Below are 19,400 nucleotides of genomic sequence, written 5' to 3'. Positions count from 1 at the left end.
ATTACTCAAAGGTTCTCCCTAGAGAAATAATACAGCAGAGCTGATGTTTATCCTACATCTAAGGGGGGAAATGGGGCAGCTAGGGGGCACAGTGGATAGAGCATTGGGCCTGGAGTCAGGAAGACCCGAGTTCAAATCCAGCCTCAGTCACTTACTAGCTGAGTTACCCTGGACAAGTCACCAAACCCTGTTTGCCTCACCTTCCTCATCTGTAAAATGAGTTGGAGAATGAAATGGCAAACCACTCCAGTATCTTTACCAAGAAAACCCCAAATGGAGTCATGAAGAGTCAAACACAACTGCATAACAACAAAGAAAATAACAATTATCTTTCAGTGGTCCACTTGGTTATTTCATATTAAAATTCCTATACAAACAGATCACCTTGAAGATAGTTGCAGTATCTGTGTCAGAAATGAAATTCTATTAAGATATTCTTAATTAAGAACTCAATGATTCCCTGAAAATCAGATCAATATATATTTTAATAGTCTGTGAATTCAAAGCAACCTGAACATAGAGGATGGCCCAAAAGAAAATATGCTGGAAAATATGGCTCAGGATTAAGAAACTAAAGAGGCCCCAAAGCTTGTAGATCATGTGAATAATTCTGACCTATGGATCATCAAATCTGTAATGGAAAAAAGTTTCAGGCGGCATAGGATGTGAAAGCATCACATAACATCCCAAAATGAAATTAATTATAATTTAACACACAGGAAATGACTAACGACTGATGCAGCAGCCATTTTCAAAGCATGTCTTTGAACAGTCAGACAACTGACTTGTCAGGGAAAAGATCAAAATCAATGCTGAACAAGAAAAAAGAGTAAAAATGAAAACAGAAAAAAATTAGAGGGAACAAGCTTATAGGAAGATTCATATAAGAGGAGGCCCAATTAAGACAAATCATACAAGATATTTAAAGTTCATATTGGAAGGACAAGAAACAGAAAAAATGATAAAGATCTGTCAAGATTTCTCTCACAGTTTCTCCTTCAGTGATAGTGGAACCCCAACATTTAACTGAAACAGTCCATTCTTCAATATGCTACATAAAGACAGAATTCCAACTAGAGTATTCAGTCATAGGTATAGGCTTCTTACTAGAAGTAACCAGGCTCCAGATGTGTTAGATAAACTATACATGGAAAATAGAGGATTCTCTGTAGACAAAATCCGTCCATTCTTCTTTCTTTCCATGTCCTGTAATCTTTTACCATTTTCTAGAACAAGCACAAATAGTTTTTTGAATGGAGATCATAGTTTCCCATATGTTTTAATTAAGAATGGAGATCATAGTTTCCCATGTTTTAATTAAGAAACCCCTAGACTTACATCTTGATTTGTTATATTTACTTTTATGTATAATTTGTTGCTTGTGAAATACATTCCGCTTTATGATCATAACAGCTAAAATGTATGTAGTCTTCTTACATTGGCAAAATGGTTAACATATGTTACCTAATTTAAACCTCACAACACTGTGGTAGGGTTGTTGTTTCATTGGTATAGGGAACTCCTAGTGAGGAAACTCCCTCTACCAATTCAGATCAGTGCCACTACTGCAACTTATTGTCTAAGGAAGTTTCCTAGAACATTGAATAAATGAAGGAATTGATGGATAGGTGAGTGAATGAATAAAAAAGCATTTAACAAGCACAGATTAAGTTCCAAATGCTGCACTAAGGACTGATGATACAAATGCATAAGTGAAGGCAATAATTGGCTTTGAAGAGCTTCCACTCTGAAGGAAGGGACAATATACATAAGGGAGTGGAAGTCAGAGAGGGATACTCTAGTATAGAAAGTTACAGGGTCATGGGCAGCTAGGTGGCACAGTGGATAGAGCACCAGCCCTGGATTCAGAAGGACCTGAGTTCAAATCTGACCTCAGACACTTGACACTTACTAGCTGTGTGACCCTGGGCAAGTCACTTAACCCCAATTGCCCCTGAGGTATATCCTGATATACGCTTTGTAGAACAATGCCAAAGTGGATCAATTGTGGTGCTAGAGTTGGAGAGGTCATGGAGCTCGTGAGGGTACATGAACAGCTAGCAAGCTGGATGAAAAGAAGATGGAGGGGGGATAGGGAGAGGTGAGATAAGTTAGCCAGGTTCACACAGCTGTTATGTGCGAAAGACATCTTAAACCCAATATGTCCAAACTGAACTCATCTTTCTCTACCCCCCAAACCCTCTCCCCTTTAAAAATTCCCCAGTACTGTGAAACATACCACCATCCTCCTAGGCATCTATGCTCACAACCTAGACATTATCCTCAACCTTTCACCCCTACAACCGAGATCCAATCTATTGCCAAAGTGTTTCCATTTTACTTCACAACATCTCTTACGTATGTCTCTTTATCTGATTCTGTCACCTCTCTAGTGCAGATTCTCATCACCACACACCTTGACTATTGCAATAGCCTCCTTCCTTGGTCTTCCTGCTGCAAGTCCAATTCACTCCAGTCCATGCTCAACTCAGTTGCCAAAGTGATTTTCCTAAGGTGTAGGTCTGACCATCACACACACACACACACACACACACACACACACACACACACACACATGCTCACACACACATGCACATGCACACATGCACATGCACATGCACACATACACACACCACATACAATACAACATACACACCACTCAGTAAACTTCAATGGCTACATATTACCTTGAGGATCAAATAAAAAATCCTCTGTCACTCTAAATCTACCTCCCTACTTTTCCAGTCTCCTTACACCTTATATCCCACCCGCCCACTACCATATTCACTGGCCTCCTTGCTATTTTTCAAATAAAACGTTTCATGTGCAGACCCTGGGCATTTTCACTGACTATTCCTTATGTTTGGAGTTCTCTCCCTCCTCATTTCTGCCTCCTAGCTTCCTTCAAGTCCCAGACAAAATCCCACTCTCTACAGAAAGGCTTTTCTGAATGTTCTTAATTCTAGTGCCTTTTTTTCTGTTGATTATCTTCTGTTTATCTCCATACCTTATTTGTACATAGTTCTTTGCACAGTGTCTCTCTCATTAAACTGTAAGCTCCTTGAGAGCAGAAAACTTCTTTTGCCTTTCTTTGCATCCCATGGACTTAGCACAGTGCCTAGCACATGGTAGGTACTTAATAAAATGTTAATTGTGGATCTCAGTGGGTCAATTTTAGAAACTAAAAATATCTGAAAGGCTCCTTCATGCCTGTTTTCAGACTCAGTTTCCGCTTCACTTACATAGATACATGTATCATCCCCATTTCTCTACCAGACAACTTTTGAGTCTCATCCAAAATGTATCACAAGGTCCACCTTTCTACTTTAAATGTTTTCTCCTTTCTGATTTCCAGATTCATAGATTGAAAACTGGAAAGAACCTTAGAGGTCTCCTAGTCCAACCTCTTCATTTTATAAAGGGGGAAACTGAAACAAAAGAGCAAGTGGCCTTGATAAGGCAAATAACTATCAAAGGGGCAGTACTGGAATGGAATTCCTGTATGAGACAGCTTGGTACAATAGAAAGTATTCTGGATCTTAAGGCAAAGGAGCGGGGTTCAAATCTTGGCTCTGCCATTTATTGTCTATGACCTAGAGAAGTCATTTTTTTTTCCTTTTGGGGCCTTGGTATCTCTAACTGTAAAATGAGGGAATTGCAGGGGCACCTAGGTAGCACAGTGCATAAAGCACCAGCCCTGGATTCAGGAGGACCTGAGTTCAAATCAGGCCTCAGATACTTGACACTTACTAGCTGTGTGACCCTGGACAAGTCACTTAACCCTAATTGCCTTGCCAAAAAAAGAGGGAATTGGACTAGATGATTACTAAGTTTTCCTTGAGACCTAAATCTCTGAACCTATAATTAATGGCACATAAGAAGCCATTCAAAGAATAAACAGGGCAGCCTGCAACCTAAATTACTACCATTTTCAATCATTCTTCTGGTCCTTCTCAATAGGAAGAATTCAGTTGTGGGGACATCCCATTGCTGTGGACTGGGCAGAACCAGAAGTAGAAGTTGATGAAGATACAATGTCTTCTGTGAAAATCCTTTATGTGCGAAACCTCATGCTGTCTACCTCTGAAGAAACCATCGAAAAGGAATTCAACAATATTAGACCAGGTAGAGATTTCCATGGAAGGGGATGCCCTCTTCCATTTGGGGAGGGGAGAGGGTCCATGCATTTGGTCTTGATACAAGTCTTCACAGCTTTGATGAGGGCTGCCTTCATTCAGATAGTCCTAGAGTTGAATATTTAGTGAGCAAATTAAAAGATGAAATAATCCTTTCATGCCAAAACTCAGCTTTGGAATTAAGGCAAGAAAGCCATTCATCAGAGAAAGATCTAGGGGTAGTGAACTGCAATTTCAATGAATCAACAGTTAAGATATGGTAATCATATCTCATATCTAATTACTGGCTGCTGTAAGAAGTCCCAGCATGCAGAACTAGCGAGGTGATCATCCCCATGTATTCCCTCCTAGGTGGACCAGTCTGGAGTATTGTGTTCAGGTCAGGGCATCACAGTTCAAGAAGGGCATTGGAAACTAGGAGGGTGAAGTTGCTTCAGAGCATTCCATATGAGGATTGGTTGAAGGAACTGAGGACACTTAGCATAGACAAGAAAAGATTCAGGGAACTACGGGAGCAATATTGAGGTATTTGAAAGGCTGTGCTGTGAAAGGGAAATTAGCATTATTCTGTGTGACCCAAAGATGAATAAAGAGAAGCCATGGGTAGAAGTTACAAAGAAGTGAACTTAGTCTGCTTTCAGGAAGAACTATCTAACAATTTCAACTGCTCCCAAGTGGAACAGGCTGCCTCAAAAGGGATTCCCCTGGCGGAAGGTCTTTAAGCAAAGATAGGATAATCACTTGTCAGGGATCTTCAAAAGGATTTATTTTGGGGTGCTAGTAGGAGAAGAATAGCCCTGAGGGAGTCCCAGCCAATATTAAGTTTCTGTGTTGATATTCTGAATTAATCCACATGTTATTTTCTCTGCAAAATTCTTAAAGCATTGAAAGCAATCTGTGTTAAGACTGGAACAGAAACACTGTGACATGGGGCTTCTGTTCACATTGGCCAAGAAAACTTGTGAAGTCTATTTCCTCACCCAAAACTCTATGGAAATATTGTCTGTCTCCTGCTTTTCACAGAAATAAATCCCTTTTACTGAGCTATCATGTACACAGAGCTGAAAGGCCCATACCCCTTGTACAAAAACATCACTAAAATCCCTCTGGCTAAAACTGAAGAACATTTGCTATCTTTGTGCAGATGGAGAATGGCTGGGCATTTTATCATCAGCTCTCCATCAGATGGCTGTCAAAAAAAGGTCAAAGAATTTCCACTAGAAGGGACCTCAGAGGCATCCTAGTCTTACTTGAAGAATATCATCTACTGCCACACCCCCAGTTCATATGCATCTAGTCTTTGTTTAAAGAGCTTTAGTGAGAGAAAGTCCACCACCTTCCAAGAAAACCCATTTTGCTATTGGACAGCTCTTGTTCTTGGGAAGTTTAACTGCATATGAGGCCTGAAATCATCTATTTCCAACTTCCACTTTTGTGGTTGGTTAGTCATTTTCAGTCGTGTCCCACTGTTCATAACCCCTTTTTTTTTGGGGGGGGGGGTCTTGGCAGAGATACTAGATTGGTTTACCACTTCCTTCTTCAGCTCATTTTACATAAGAGGAAACTGAGACAAACAAGGTTAAGTGACTTGCCTAGAGTCACACAGCTAGTAGGTGTCTGAGGCCATATTTGAACCCAACTCTTCCCAACTCCACACCAAATTCTCTATACACTGCACAATTTGTCAACCAAGAAGTGCTATAAAAATGTCAGTTGTTTTGCTTTTCCAGTTGTCAGGGGTCTCCAAAGTAGTTCTATAACAACAGTTGAGTTTTCATAGAGTCCTGGTTCAGACTGAAGATACAGGGTTAAGACTACTCAGAACAATTTTAAGTGATCCTCTTATATTTATAACACAGCCATTCCTAGATATTGTTTCTCCTCCCTACTACTCCACTAGCCTGGGAAAGTCACTTAACCTCTCTGTGCCCCAGCTTCCTCATTTGTAAAATAAGGGAGTTGGACTTGTGGCCTCTTAACATCTCTTCTAGCTCTGAATCTGTAGTGCTAACATCTATTCATTCAGAATTGAACCTTCCCATGTAACAAAAACCAAAAAGCAAAAACAACTAATATAGCAACTACATCTGGCATTGTTTGCAACATTCTGCCCCCATAATCCATCACCTCTCCCCTGTTAGGAGGGAAGAACATTACCTTCTCTGGGGTTATCCTATTGATTCAGTATGTGGCTTGTCTTTTATGACTTGAACCATTTTCCTTCTCTGTTCTTGGTTGGCATACCACCCAGAAGGAGGGAGTGGTGCTTATGATATCGAACAGTTAGCTGCTGAACTTTTTTTTGAAAGAAAGAAATTTCAAAGAAAATGCTGAAAAGCTAGTCATTTATCAGCATTTCCTCCTAGTTCATCATAGCGAGCCAGAGCTGTATCTAGACCCTTTTAGCTGAAACAAGAATAATGAAAAGCAATTCACCTTTCCCTCCCAAGATACTTTCTCTTTGGCTGATGCTATGCATGTGTCCCTTAATTTGTCGCCTAGACTCTCAGGCTCCCTAATGATACCCATTGTACTTATTCTTTTTCATGCTCAGAGAGAGGATAGCAAGGAACTGAAGGAGAATAGTGAAAGTCTGCATGGAAGCGAAAGTATGGCCTCCAGAGGGAAGACCCCAAAACACCAGGAGGCCCTATCAAGGAGCCTCACTTCGCTTAAAGTCTAAGAAGAAAATGAGCAGCAAGGTCAGGTTAGGGCAACTTTCAGCTTTATTTTCAATTGTCCATACCTAGCAGACATGGAAAAGCTCATTGCCCTCTAACAACAGCACCTTGAAAATAAAGCCTCCTACAAAGACAAATGGTCATCCTTATAGGGACTAATTAGGCTGGACATAGAACCCTGTTCCCAGCAGAGCCCCATATGGTTCCCCTTTCTAGTTCCTTTTTTAGTGGTTCTCCAGATGACTTTTGCTTACCTAATTCTCACCTGACTACACAGGTGTAGTTTACTTTTTTCAACCAAAGCATTCCTAAAAAAGCAGCTGAATGCCAAATCATGAGACAGCATGAGGCAATTGAAGGGGGGATAGATTTGGAAAGAGATGGCCCCGGTTGAAACCCCAACCCTGCTACTTGTTACCTGTGCAACCTTGTGCAAGTTGGATAACCTCCCTAGGCTTCAATTCCTTATCTGTAAAATGAAGGGTTTAGCCAAAGACCCCAGTAATTGGAATAAGGACTGACTATCTGACAAAAACTGCTGAAAAACTAGAAATCATTCTGGCATAAATTAAGTATAGGTGAATATGTCACAACATGTACCAGGATACACTCCAAACAGATATATGACTTAGATATAAAAGGTCACATTATAAACAAATTAGAGGAACAAGGAGGAAAATACCCCTCTGAACAGAACTTGGGGGAAAAGTTTGTAACCAAACAAGGGATACAGAAGATCATAGAAGATAAAATAGACTCTTGATTACATAAAATTATAAAGTTTTACACAAACAAAACCAGTGCAGTTAAAATTTTAAAAGAAACAATTAACTGGGAGGAAAAGTCTTTGTAATAAGTTTCTGAATAAGGTCTGATAAACAAAATTTATAAGGAACTGATTCTAACTTTTAAGAACAGGAACCATCTGTGACCCTGGGCAAGTCACTTAACCCCAATTGCCTCACAAAAAAAAAAAGAAAGAAAAGAATAGGAACCATCAGGGCAGCTAGGTGGCACAGTGAATAGAGCACCGGCCCTGGATTCAGGAGTACCTGAGTTCAAATCCAGCCTCAGACACTTAACACTTACTAGCTGTGTGACCCTGGGCAAGTCACTTAACCCCAATTGCCTCACTTAAAAAAAAAAAAAAAGGATAGGAACCATTTTCCAGTAGATAAATGGTCAAAGAAATGCTTTTTATGGGAAGAAATCCAAGAAATCATAAACCAAATGGAAAACTACTCTGAATCATTAAAAATTAGGGAAATATAAACTAAAGCAACTCTGACTTTCTACCTCATATCCATCAGATTGTCAACAATGACAAAAAAGGACAATGGCAAATGGTTGGAGACAGGGAAAACATGTTAATCCATAGTTGGCAAAGTTGTAAATTTGTCCAGGGATTCTGGAAAACAATTTGGAACTCTACCTGCAGAGTCACAACTATGCATATATACCCCAAAGAGATCATAGGAGAAAAAATATATTTATAGTATATAGTATATGGCTGTAATGGAATATTAATATCTCATCATGAATAATTAAAAGGATGGAAAATCTGGGGAAACGTTACGAACTGAGAAATAGTGAAGTGGGAAGCAGAACCATGAGAACAGCTATACAGCAACAATGTGTAAAGAAAAACTTTGAGGTGGGGCAGCTAGGTGACGCAGTGGATAGAGCACCGGCCCTGAAGTCAGGAGTATCTGAGTTCAAATCCGGCCTCGGACACTTAACACTTACTAGCTGTGTGACCTTGGGCAAGTCACTTAACCCCAATTGCCTCAATAGGAAAAAAAAAAAAGAAAAAGAAAAAGAACAACTTTGAAAAACTTAAGAGCGCTTATCAATAAAATAACCAACTATATTTCTAGAGTAGGGATTATGAAGCATACTCACCATGTCCTTGCAGAGGTGTGAGGGACTCAAGTTACAATATCAGAAATCCATATGCATGTGTATATTCATAGGTAAATATACTGCGTTGTACAGAGATGCATATGGAAATGTATATAGTGTGTATATATGTATCTAGTTTTTCTATATTTGAAAATCTTCTAAAATATTGATAAATAAAACAAATTCCCATAATGACTACATCATATATGTGTGGGCACATGTGTGTATGTCACACTCACACTATTATTTCATTGTAGAAAGAAATTGGACTTTGAAGTTCATCCATTTGTTATTACATCCATCACTAACACTCCTCTGAAGAGCCCTTCAAAATTAAGTATCAATAAAATCTATGTGTATATACATGCATGCATACTTATATACACACTATATATAAATAGCATATCTAGCAATACCATATATACTATCAATATTGTATATATATATATGTCTCATATATACATTGTACATATATATATATATAATCAATATTTTAGAAAATTTTTCAATTTGGGAGAAAGGGGAAGGGGGTAGGTATATGTTCCTGTTGCTCCTTCCCCAAAGGGAATAAAACAGAAAGAGGGCCAGAAGGAAATCAATGCAAGCAAGACAGCCTTGAAACTGACATGTATTTATTACACACATAAAAAGAAATGGAAAGTGTATGTAATAGAGATTTGCAGTTTCACATACAATCCTCTCCTACTAGACTACAACATATATGAAAATGCCATGTTATTTGGTGTTTGGTAATGGGAGAATTTTTTTAAAAGACATCCTTTAAAAATGACATAAAATGAGGGTGTCGGACTAGATGTTCTTCTGTTGCTTAAGTTGCCCGAGAAGAGAAGCCGAGGTGTGAAATCAGCCTAGCGTGACCTCTGTTAACAGCCTCATTTTTCCTCCTTCCTTGTAGGTTCTGTGGAGAGAGTGAAGAAAATCCGGGACTATGCTTTTGTGCACTTCAATAACCGTGAAGATGCTGTGAATGCGATGAAGGCTTTAAATGGGAAGGTAATGCAGGAATGTGAGCCAATGAGTAGCTTCCATATCTCGAGGGGAAAGGGACGCCAGCACCTTGTAATGACCAGAGACCAATGTAGGAGTTTGATGTGAATGCTTAGTTAGGTCCATAATGTCAGAGTTTCATAGGTAGAGTTAGAGCTAGGAGAGACCTTCAGAGCCATCCAGTCCAAGCACTTTTTTTTTACACATAAAGAAACTGAGGCCTGTAGGGGTTAAATTCCTTGCCCAACAACACCCAGGTAGTAAGCAACAGAGACAGGATTTGAACCCAGAGCCTCTGATTTCCAAACTAGCACATTTTCCATGGTGTTCTACTACCTGTCTTTTGGCTTTCTTCCTCTCTCTTCCCAGTCATCTCTATAGTCAAGGTGCAAATGAGAAGTAGCAAAAATGATTTCCACATCCTGTTTCTGGGAACAGTTTCATTACATTTTGGTCACATGTCAACAATCACTTGATCATGGAGTTATACCTACCTTGCATTGGCAATAGGCCTGGAAGTAGAGAAACCCAACTGATACCATACCTAGGACAAGAGTTTCTCTTCTGGGCAGCTAGGTGGCACAGTGGATAAAGCACTGGCCTTGGATTCAGGAGGACCTGAGTTCAAATCCAGCCTCAGACACGTGACACTTACCTGGCTGTGTGACCCTGGGCAAGTCACTTAACCCTCATTGCCCTGCAAAAACAAACAAACAAACAAAAAAAGAGTTTCTCTTCTTCCATCCAAACCTGTGTTTGGGAAAGAGCCAAAATTTAAGCTAAATTTGCACTGCCTTCAGGGCTGGTATACATAACATTATCAGACTGGCCCCTATCGTATAAGAGTCATTGTGTAATTTGTATAAAAATGAGGGGATACATAAGGTACTAATGGGGAAAGGCGTAGGCTTCATTGGCGTAGGGTTCTATATCCTACCCAGGGCAACATCTACATTGCTTGTGTTTCTGGCAAGCATCAGCATGGGAGATGTAGGGAATCCTTGAGGGGAAGAGTATAGGGTCCAAGTCAGGATGGGGTATATAAAAGTCAGTTGTCTGGGTTGGTGCAGGATTCTTTCATATTTCAACTTTGTACCCAAAGGGTTAAGACGATAGGACCAGAATCATAGACTTAGTGTTGGATGGGCTCAGGAAACTGATTTTAGGCATATGGAGTCCGCTACAAGCAGAATCCAGATCAGGAGGCAAGATACAAGGAGTATCAGGGTTTATTTTTCTTATTGAACCCATCTTCCCAAAGGTGGGGCCTTTAATGAAGTTACACATATTCTTTTCCATGCCCCGCATGGTGGCATATTGTTGTTCCCACTACCTTCCACCCACTCATGACTTAGTGATGTAAGGCCATAGGACATAGAGTATGTTTGCTTAATTAAACCTAGAAAGTGAGAGCAAACAAAGGTGGGACAAATGCTACCTGAACTTAGTTGCCTTTCCTGTTCCTCACTTTAACTTTCTTCTTATGACAGGTATTGGATGGTTCTCCTATTGAAGTGACATTAGCCAAGCCAGTGGATAAAGACAGTTACGTAAGATACACCAGAGGCACAGGTGGCCGGGGCACTGTGCTACAAGGGGAATACACTTACTCACTGGGACATGTTTATGACCCAGCCACAGCCTACCTGGGAGCACCTGTCTTCTATGCTCCACAGGCCTATGCAGCCATTCCAAACCTCCACTTTCCAGTGGCCAAGGGACACCTCAGCAATAGAACCATCATCCGTCCCCCTTCTATTAGAGGTAACACCTGCCATTTAGATTTCAAAGACTCGTTGAAAGATTTCAAATGATTTGTTTTGCAATAGCTTTAGATGGATTACATGGGGGGGTGGGTTGTAGTTATAGGGAATGGAAATTGGTTTTTGAAAATCACATGTTATGCCTACTGTATCAAATAAGCAATCCTTTTTTTAATCACATTACAACTGGTAAAAGGGTTTTTTTTTATATTTTCACTAAAAATTAAGAGAGAGAGAGAGAGTAAAGCTTCAATTAAATAAGGATAAATGACTTGTTCTGAGTTAGGTCATTTGGTTACAGCCCAAGGTAAAGTCCAACTCCCAGTCTGGATCCTCATTCCAAGTGTAATAGTAGTTATTGTTACTCTTATTCAAAGCATCAAGCATCTGTGATTTCATCAGTGTACATACATCATCCAGAGATGTAGATTACAGCTCACTCCTTTCCCCACAACCCCCACCACCATGTTAATAAGTCATTTTCATGAGCTTCTAGATAGAGATTGGAGCTCGTTGTTATGGGGCACTCCCTCTGCTGATGCAGATAGGAATCATTTAGGGTAAGAAAATTATATGGAAAGGGGGTAAGGTACTAGTGAAAAAAGGATGGTGTAGGATTGAATTGGTTCACTAAAGTGTCAAGATGGGAAAGAGAAGAGAGTATAGCTCATGCAGGAGTGATGGCCAGGGGAAGAACAGAGGTGGAAGAACTGGAGTTTGCAATGATGCAATGATGATCAGGGCACGGGGATAGGGGGACTGACAAAAGATTATGATCAGATAAAGGAAGTTCAGAGCTCATGACCATGTAAGGGAACCATTGTGACAGTCAATCTCTACTTAAGAGTGGTGGTAAGATCAAGGATTTGACCATGGCCATGTCTGTATGTAGCTGAGGTGGGATGGAGGAATAAATGTATGCCATGAGTCACAAGAGCCCTGCTACTTTTTACCCAGATGACCCTTAATAAGCCACTTCCTCTCTCTTGGCTCCAGTTTCCTCCTCTGTAAAAATGTGGGAATAGTACTAGACTCAATCCACTTCAATAAACATTTATTAGGTGCCTAATATTCACCAGGCACTGTGCTAAGTGCTAAGGATACAAACAACAAAGTCCTTCCTAGCTCTGCATCCTGTGCCCCAAAGAGACTGAGCTTGAACATGAATAGCTCAGCATAATCCACTCACCACTAATGGAGGAACAATTCAGAATACACATTCTATTGGTAGTGGTTAGAATACCACCTTGCCTATGAAGAGTTGTTATTAATTTGATAACACCTAATATAGTGGGATGCTCTCATCTTACCTCCATTTAGAAATATGGATTGCAACTTCTCATGGGGATGTAAGGAAATTAACTTGTTTCTGAGTGATAGTAGAGAATGAGGAATTAAATTCCAATCAGAAAAGGAAACAATCGGTCTGGCTGCCAGATAATATCTATTTCCAGTTAATAAAACATCTAATGAAGGCGAGGGAAAAAGACACACACACACACACACACACACACACACACATATGCAGACTTCCAGGTCCTGGATCATTTGAGCAGAAAGGAAGGCTATAGAGGAACATTTAATTGTATTTAGAATCAAACGCTGCAGAGATTCACAATCTCAGAGTGGAAAGGGTCCCTAAAGTGAAATGCTGTCCAACCCTTACCCTCACCTTAGTCTCCTTTACAACATGCCTCATGTGGTCATCTAGCCTTTGCTTAAAGACCTCCTCTTTCTCCAGAAGCAGCCTACTACACTTTTCTTGGGGGAATCATGTCAATGAAGAACCAAAATTCATACCTTTAAAATGAACCAGTTGTAATGTGTGCATGGGGGAAGAGGGAGGAGGTGAGAATGTTCTATGCTTTAAGCAAGGGGGTAAAAAATCTATCTTCTGACTATTTAGGAACCAATGATGCTGATTGAAGGAAGAGTAATTGACAAAATTACTTTTCCTATCCTTTTATGCCACCAGTGGCAAATCAAATCAGCAATATGGCACAACAAAAAATAGTAAAGCTAAAATCAAAAGTAATCTACGCACAAACTCAATGAAAAGTTGAATCTCACATTGGCAGAACAAAGAAGCAAATATGAAGAACTTAACCAAAATGGTGGTTTGCTTCCTAGTCCAGTATCCTAATGTGTAGGCAGTGACTTTGATTTTGCTGATAAAGGAGAGAGTCCAAAGGCAAGCCAGAATATTATAAGCAGGGTAGTTCGGTCACATTGGAATGCCATAATAAACCATTGCACCATTTTATTCTCTTGCCAAATCTCTCTGAGAGCTAAGTTAATTAGCAGCCAAAATTGAAAAGTCACTTTGAGCTCAGAGATCCAGCCGGCCATAGGGACGAAAGGCAAATCTCTGTACTATTGGTGTCCTTCCAAGGTCATTTATTTTTCTCATGTGAATTATACTTTGCATTGAGTTTCCTTCCATTAGAATTCTACATCATGACCCATCTTCAGGGGCATAATCAATGTGATGGGGGCTAACTTTTCCATTACAGTAAGAATCAGGGTGATTTTCTGGTGGTTTGATTCAGTTTAATACCTTCTTACATTCCTAGAAATTTACATGAATGTCCCTGTAGGGGCTGCGGGAGTTAGAGGACTGGGCGGTCGTGGATATTTGGCCTACCCGGGCCGGGGGCGTGGCTATCAGGTCAAAGGAGACAAGAGGGGAGAAGACAAACTCTATGACATTTTACCTGGGATGGAGCTCACTCCCATGAATCCAGTTACCCTAAAGCCTCAAGGGATTAAACTCGCTCCTCAGGTAGGTAGTAGGAACTGGAAGTAGCGGTGGAAGAAGCTAAAAGAAATTTTAGAAGTCATCTACTCAAACTTCTTCATTTTACTAATAAGTGAAATGATACCTTATTCTCTTTAAATACTTGAATGAAAGAATAATAACTAAATTCATAGACAACCAAACAAATTAAGGAATAAAGGTATATGAAAACTCTAACCTACAAACTATTTTAGTTTGCTAAAAGCAAGCCAAATGGGTATAAAATGAATAGAATCATGGAACTGGAGAATTAGAAGAGATCTGAGCAGCTAGTCCAAGGGAAACTCTTTCCCCAATGATGCACCTGAAAAGTAGCTGTCTGGCCTCTGATTGGACACCTTCCAAGTAGAGGGAGCTAACACCTAGTGAGGCAGCCCTATCCATTTTAAGGAGGCTCTGATTGTTAGAAAGCTTTTCCTAATATCCAACTTAAATTGGCTTCTTTCAACTTCCACCTGTTACCCTTGGCTCTACCCTCCAAGGCCAAAGAGAATAAAGCCAATCTTTCCTCCTCATGGCAGCCCTTCAACTACTTGAAGAGAGCCATCATTTCTCTCTGTGTCATCTTCTTGCCAAGCTAAAACTGCCCATTTCCTTCAGTGATTCTTCATATGTCATTGACTTTACCATCCTGGACATTATAGCTTATCCAGTGCCCTCCTTAAACCATGATATTAAACACAATCCCTCAGATGAAGTCTTGTGAAGTAGATGACAGTGAAACAACCATTCCCCTAGTACTCCTCAGGCTTCCCATTTGGGACTTGTGATGTTTATCTTTTGAACCCATGTGCAATACTTTACCCTTGTCAAATCCCATCTTAGTAGATTCAGTCCATGGCCCTAGCCTGACAGGATGCCTTTGGATCCTGAATTCAGCATGTAGATTATTCCTCTCAGCTCTGGGCTATTGGCAAAACTTTTGAGCATGCCAATCTGTGCCTTGATTCTAGTCTGATAAAAATGTTCAAAAGTACAGGGCCAAGCACAGATCCCTGAGATCCCCTAAGAGAAACCGCCTGCCATGGTAACATTGAACTACTACCAACTACTCTTTGAGTCCAGATATCCCACCAGAATCCAACTATATTTCTTTCATCTAATCCATAGCTCTCCACATTCTCCATAAGAATGCTATGAAACACTTTATCAAAAGCTTTGATAAAAACTAGGTAAATGGGTATCCACAGCATTCTCCTCATCAACTAGTTTTGTAATCCATCAGAACAAATACAATAGCATAGAATTTGCATGTGTCTTCTTCCAGTTAATCTTTCCCCTTTGGGTGTGCCTCGGATTTTGTTATTGGTTTCATTTTCCTCCATACATTATTGTTCTGTTTCCTTCATTCTATATCATATAGAAGTATTTCCACATTTCTTTACCATTTCTTGGGTACCATCTATGTTCTTGGGGAATGGTGAAGACTCATGGGAATGAGGGGCAGCTAGGTGGCGCAGTAGATAGAGCACTGGCCCTGGAGTCAGGATGACCTGAGTTCAGATCCAGCCTCAGACACTTAACACTTACTAGCTGCGTGGCCCTAGGCAAGTCACTTAACCCCAATTGCCTCACCAAAAAAAAAAAAAAAGACTCATGGGAATGGAAGGAGGGCTCTCTGAACTGCCTACTGACACAAGTACAAGTCTGTGTTTTGTTGCAGGAAATAAAACCTATTCTGTATTCCACATATTGTTAGCTAAACCACTTGCTTGGGAGCTGAGGAATCATAGATTATAGCAACATAAATATGGAGCTAAAAAGAATTTTAGAAGTCATCTACTCAAACTTCTGCATTTTACTAATAAGTGAAATGATTGACCCAGGGTCATACAAAAGGGCCTTTAAATCCTTCCATTGTACCTTGTTGTTGTCGTTGCTGTTGTTCAGTCAAGTCCAACTCTTGGTGACCCCATTTGGGGTCATCTTGGCAAAGATACTGAAGTGTGTTTGTGTTTATGTGTGTGTATTTATGTATGTAGGTATACACAAAAAATGTGGATACACATATATACATATGTGTGGACACATGTACATGCACACACATACATATATATATATTTCCTTCTCCAAATTATTTTACAGATGAGGAAACTGAGGCAAAGAAGGTGTAGTGACTTGCCCAGGGTAGAAGCTAGATTTGAACTCAGGACTTCCTGACTCCAAGCCAGCACTCTATCCACTGCACCACTTAGCTACTCATACTGTCGTCTTTTTAGCCCTTGTATAGATCTGAGCCTGAGACAAATTCTAATGTTCCTAGGGGGAAATCCTGGGTAAGAGAGGATAGTCCTCAGTAAGAAGCTATAAAGATCATGCCAGATCCATAAACAGGCAGAGCTATAGTTCTGGGTCCCTGCTGATGGGACCTGGATTTTATCTACATTTGGCTCATTGTCTGTCTATTTACAAAATAGACTGAGTCTGATTCCAAACTAACCAAAAGGATACTTGCTTCCAGTATGGAATTGCATAGAGGACCCCAGGGGACCCTTCTAACTCTGAGATTCGGCCATTCTGTCCAGCAAAGTCCAGACTGCTCTCAACTCTTATGAGGCAGTTTGGTCTAGCAAAGAGAACACAGGAATAGCAGTCGGAGAGATCTGGGTTTGAATCCTGCCTCAGACATGTACTAGTTATGTGACTTTGGAAAGTCACTAAACTCTGACTCAGTTCTTCATCTGTCAAATGGGAATAATGATAGCACCCCCACAGGGTTGTTGTGGGGGTCAAATCAAACAATATAGGTAAAGTGAGGCCCCTAAGTTACTATATGAGTCTAAGATATTGTGTCACTGTTAAAGAATTGCCCAATATTGTGACAACGGTTGTGTTTCTCTTGTTTTTTTCCCAATGGCGAGGGGTAGAAGAGAAAATCGGTTTTTGTGCTTTGAAAAAAAAAAATACTTGCTCACCTCAGATTGGCCAGATTGTGGCCCATATGTCTTATCTCCCCAGTACATAAGAAGTTGCCCTTGGCTAGACTCTTAGCTAGATTCCTCTCTGTACCTTCTGGAGCCCTGAGCACACAAACAGGCAGAGACCAGGTGCCCAACAAATGACCATTAGGTCATTTGAATGAGGGATACAGTGTATGAGGTGGCTTATGATATAATTTGGGGGGGGTCTTCAGGTCTGCCCCCAAATATCAGCCCTCCATATATCTGGGCATGTGGGGGACTCCTCATGCATGACAACACAACAAGGGCATTCCTTTGGGCTTTGCAGAGCCTCTCGTTAAAGCACAAGGAACCTGGGAGTATTAAGGCTTATCACTAACACCTTAGCTGTCAGTCAGCTGAGCCAGATCCCACAGGCAGCCAAAGAAAGCTCTGGGGCCTGGAGGGTGTATGTATGTAGGTATACACAAAAAATGTGGATACACATATATACATATGTGTGGACACATGTACATGCACACACACACACACACACACACACACACACATATATATATATATATATATATATATATTTCCAGGAGAAGGGGGCTTGCTGATGGTGGAGATGAGAAAGCACCAAGAGGAAGCTTCACTGCCCTCAGAATGATGCCCTGGGGAGAACATTAACTCATCCAGGGGGTCTCTGATCAACAATGTTTCCAAGTTCAGAGAGAGTGGCATGGCTCCTCTTGAAATCTCTGCCCCAAAGATGGTAGGTTTAAGGCATACTTACTTATATCCCAGAGAGGCAGTTGAATGTGGTACCTGCAAAGTGGGGGCAGAAAGGGAGGGCACTAAAGAGCCAAATGTGAACCCACTTGGCCTCTAAATGGGTCACATTTAGAGCCCTGTAAGACCATGGTGGGACCACACCTGGAAATGAGGTACAGGGAAGACACTCTGCCTGGAACACCAGTGGGACCAGCACCCTAGGACCACACCCAGAGTAGCAGATGGGACTGTCTCAGGAGTGTTCCCTTCTGACCACATTATAGGAAGGATCTTGAAAAGCTTCAGAAGACCTAAAGGTAGAACAACCAAGATAGTAAGGGATGCCAAAATCATCCAATATGAGAATCTGCCGACTAGACTAGGTATGCTTAATCTGGAAAAGAGAAGGCTGAGATGGAGACGTGATCATTATCTTCGAGTAAATGAAACAGTGTCCAAAGTGGACTAGACTGTGCTGAGGGAGGGAAGGCTCCTGCTCCTAGGAAGTCTTCAAGGGCCTGGATAACTACTCTCTGGGTAGGTTACAGTGGGGACTCTCTCAGTGATGGAATGGACTAGCTGGGCACTGAAGTCCCTTCCAACAGAAATTCTATGATTCTACATAAAAGAGAGTTGGTTCTGTTGTGCTTGGCCCTCCAGGGCAGAACTGAGAATAATGGATGGAAGATGAGGAGAGGCAAACTTAGGCTGATGTCAGAGGTTAAGACATCCTAGAGTCACCAAAATGCATGGGCTTCCTCACAGCACGTGATCAAGCAATAATACCATATATTACATGGAATGTTCTATATAACATGAAATATTTTAGAGGAAGAATTCCTATTCAAATGTGGACTAGAATAGATGGGTCCCTTCTACTGTTAAAATTCTGTGATTCCGTGATATAATTCCAAAAGGATTACTCAAATAATATCCCTCTATGGACTATGAGCTTTGGAGAATTATTCCCCCACACCTTTACTCTTGGTTCTTTCCTATGCCTTGTACTTTGTGGACTCTTCTGGAAACACATTACTGCATGGGCAATAGTCTACTATAGCCTGTCCTAGACACCGGTCATCATCCAAATTGGCTTTAGTCTGGAAGACTGACACAATCCTTATGATTAAATCAGTAAGTCTGGGGGCAAAATACTTAGGAAAAAGAAGGTGCGGGTAATTAATAAAAAGCAGAGGATGCCACAGATGGTCAATAGGATATGGCAGAGAAATGAAAGGGACCACAATATAGGACCACCCATTTGGAATTTTTCCCTTGGACAAACAATAGCACATTTCTTAGGTTTTCTATGCAAAGGTAAGGTTTGACAACTGTGACCCAGTAAATTGAAAGGAGGGTACTTCTGCATCCTGTACACTATGCAGAAATTATGGATGATCTTAGGAAAGAAAAGTCGACCCAGCAGCAATCACAATGCAAACAAAATTGAGGTTAAAGCT

At 40.7% G+C, this 19,400-nt stretch overlaps 1 protein-coding gene across 3 annotated transcripts in view; it reads left to right on the top strand.

Annotated features, from left to right (window-relative positions):
* A1CF (APOBEC1 complementation factor) overlaps positions 1 to 19,400 on the top strand; it is a 102,428-nt gene that overhangs the window by 70,224 nt on the left and 12,804 nt on the right. For 2 of the 3 annotated variants that reach the window (XM_043983144.1, XM_043983146.1), the window contains 4 exons: positions 3,961 to 4,125; positions 9,636 to 9,733; positions 11,218 to 11,491; positions 14,064 to 14,272. In XM_043983144.1, the coding sequence (XP_043839079.1) occupies positions 3,961 to 4,125; positions 9,636 to 9,733; positions 11,218 to 11,491; positions 14,064 to 14,272 (746 nt within the window). The remainder of the gene's footprint in view (positions 1 to 3,960; positions 4,126 to 9,635; positions 9,734 to 11,217; positions 11,492 to 14,063; positions 14,273 to 19,400) is intronic. The other variant, XM_043983145.1, reaches the window with a different exon arrangement.

The sequence above is a fragment of the Dromiciops gliroides genome, chromosome 2 (genome assembly GCF_019393635.1).
Source record: "Dromiciops gliroides isolate mDroGli1 chromosome 2, mDroGli1.pri, whole genome shotgun sequence".
In the NCBI taxonomy this organism is placed as follows: domain Eukaryota; kingdom Metazoa; phylum Chordata; class Mammalia; order Microbiotheria; family Microbiotheriidae; genus Dromiciops; species Dromiciops gliroides.
Note: the sequence above shows the minus strand (reverse complement) of the source record. Positions and strands in the feature narration are given on the sequence as shown.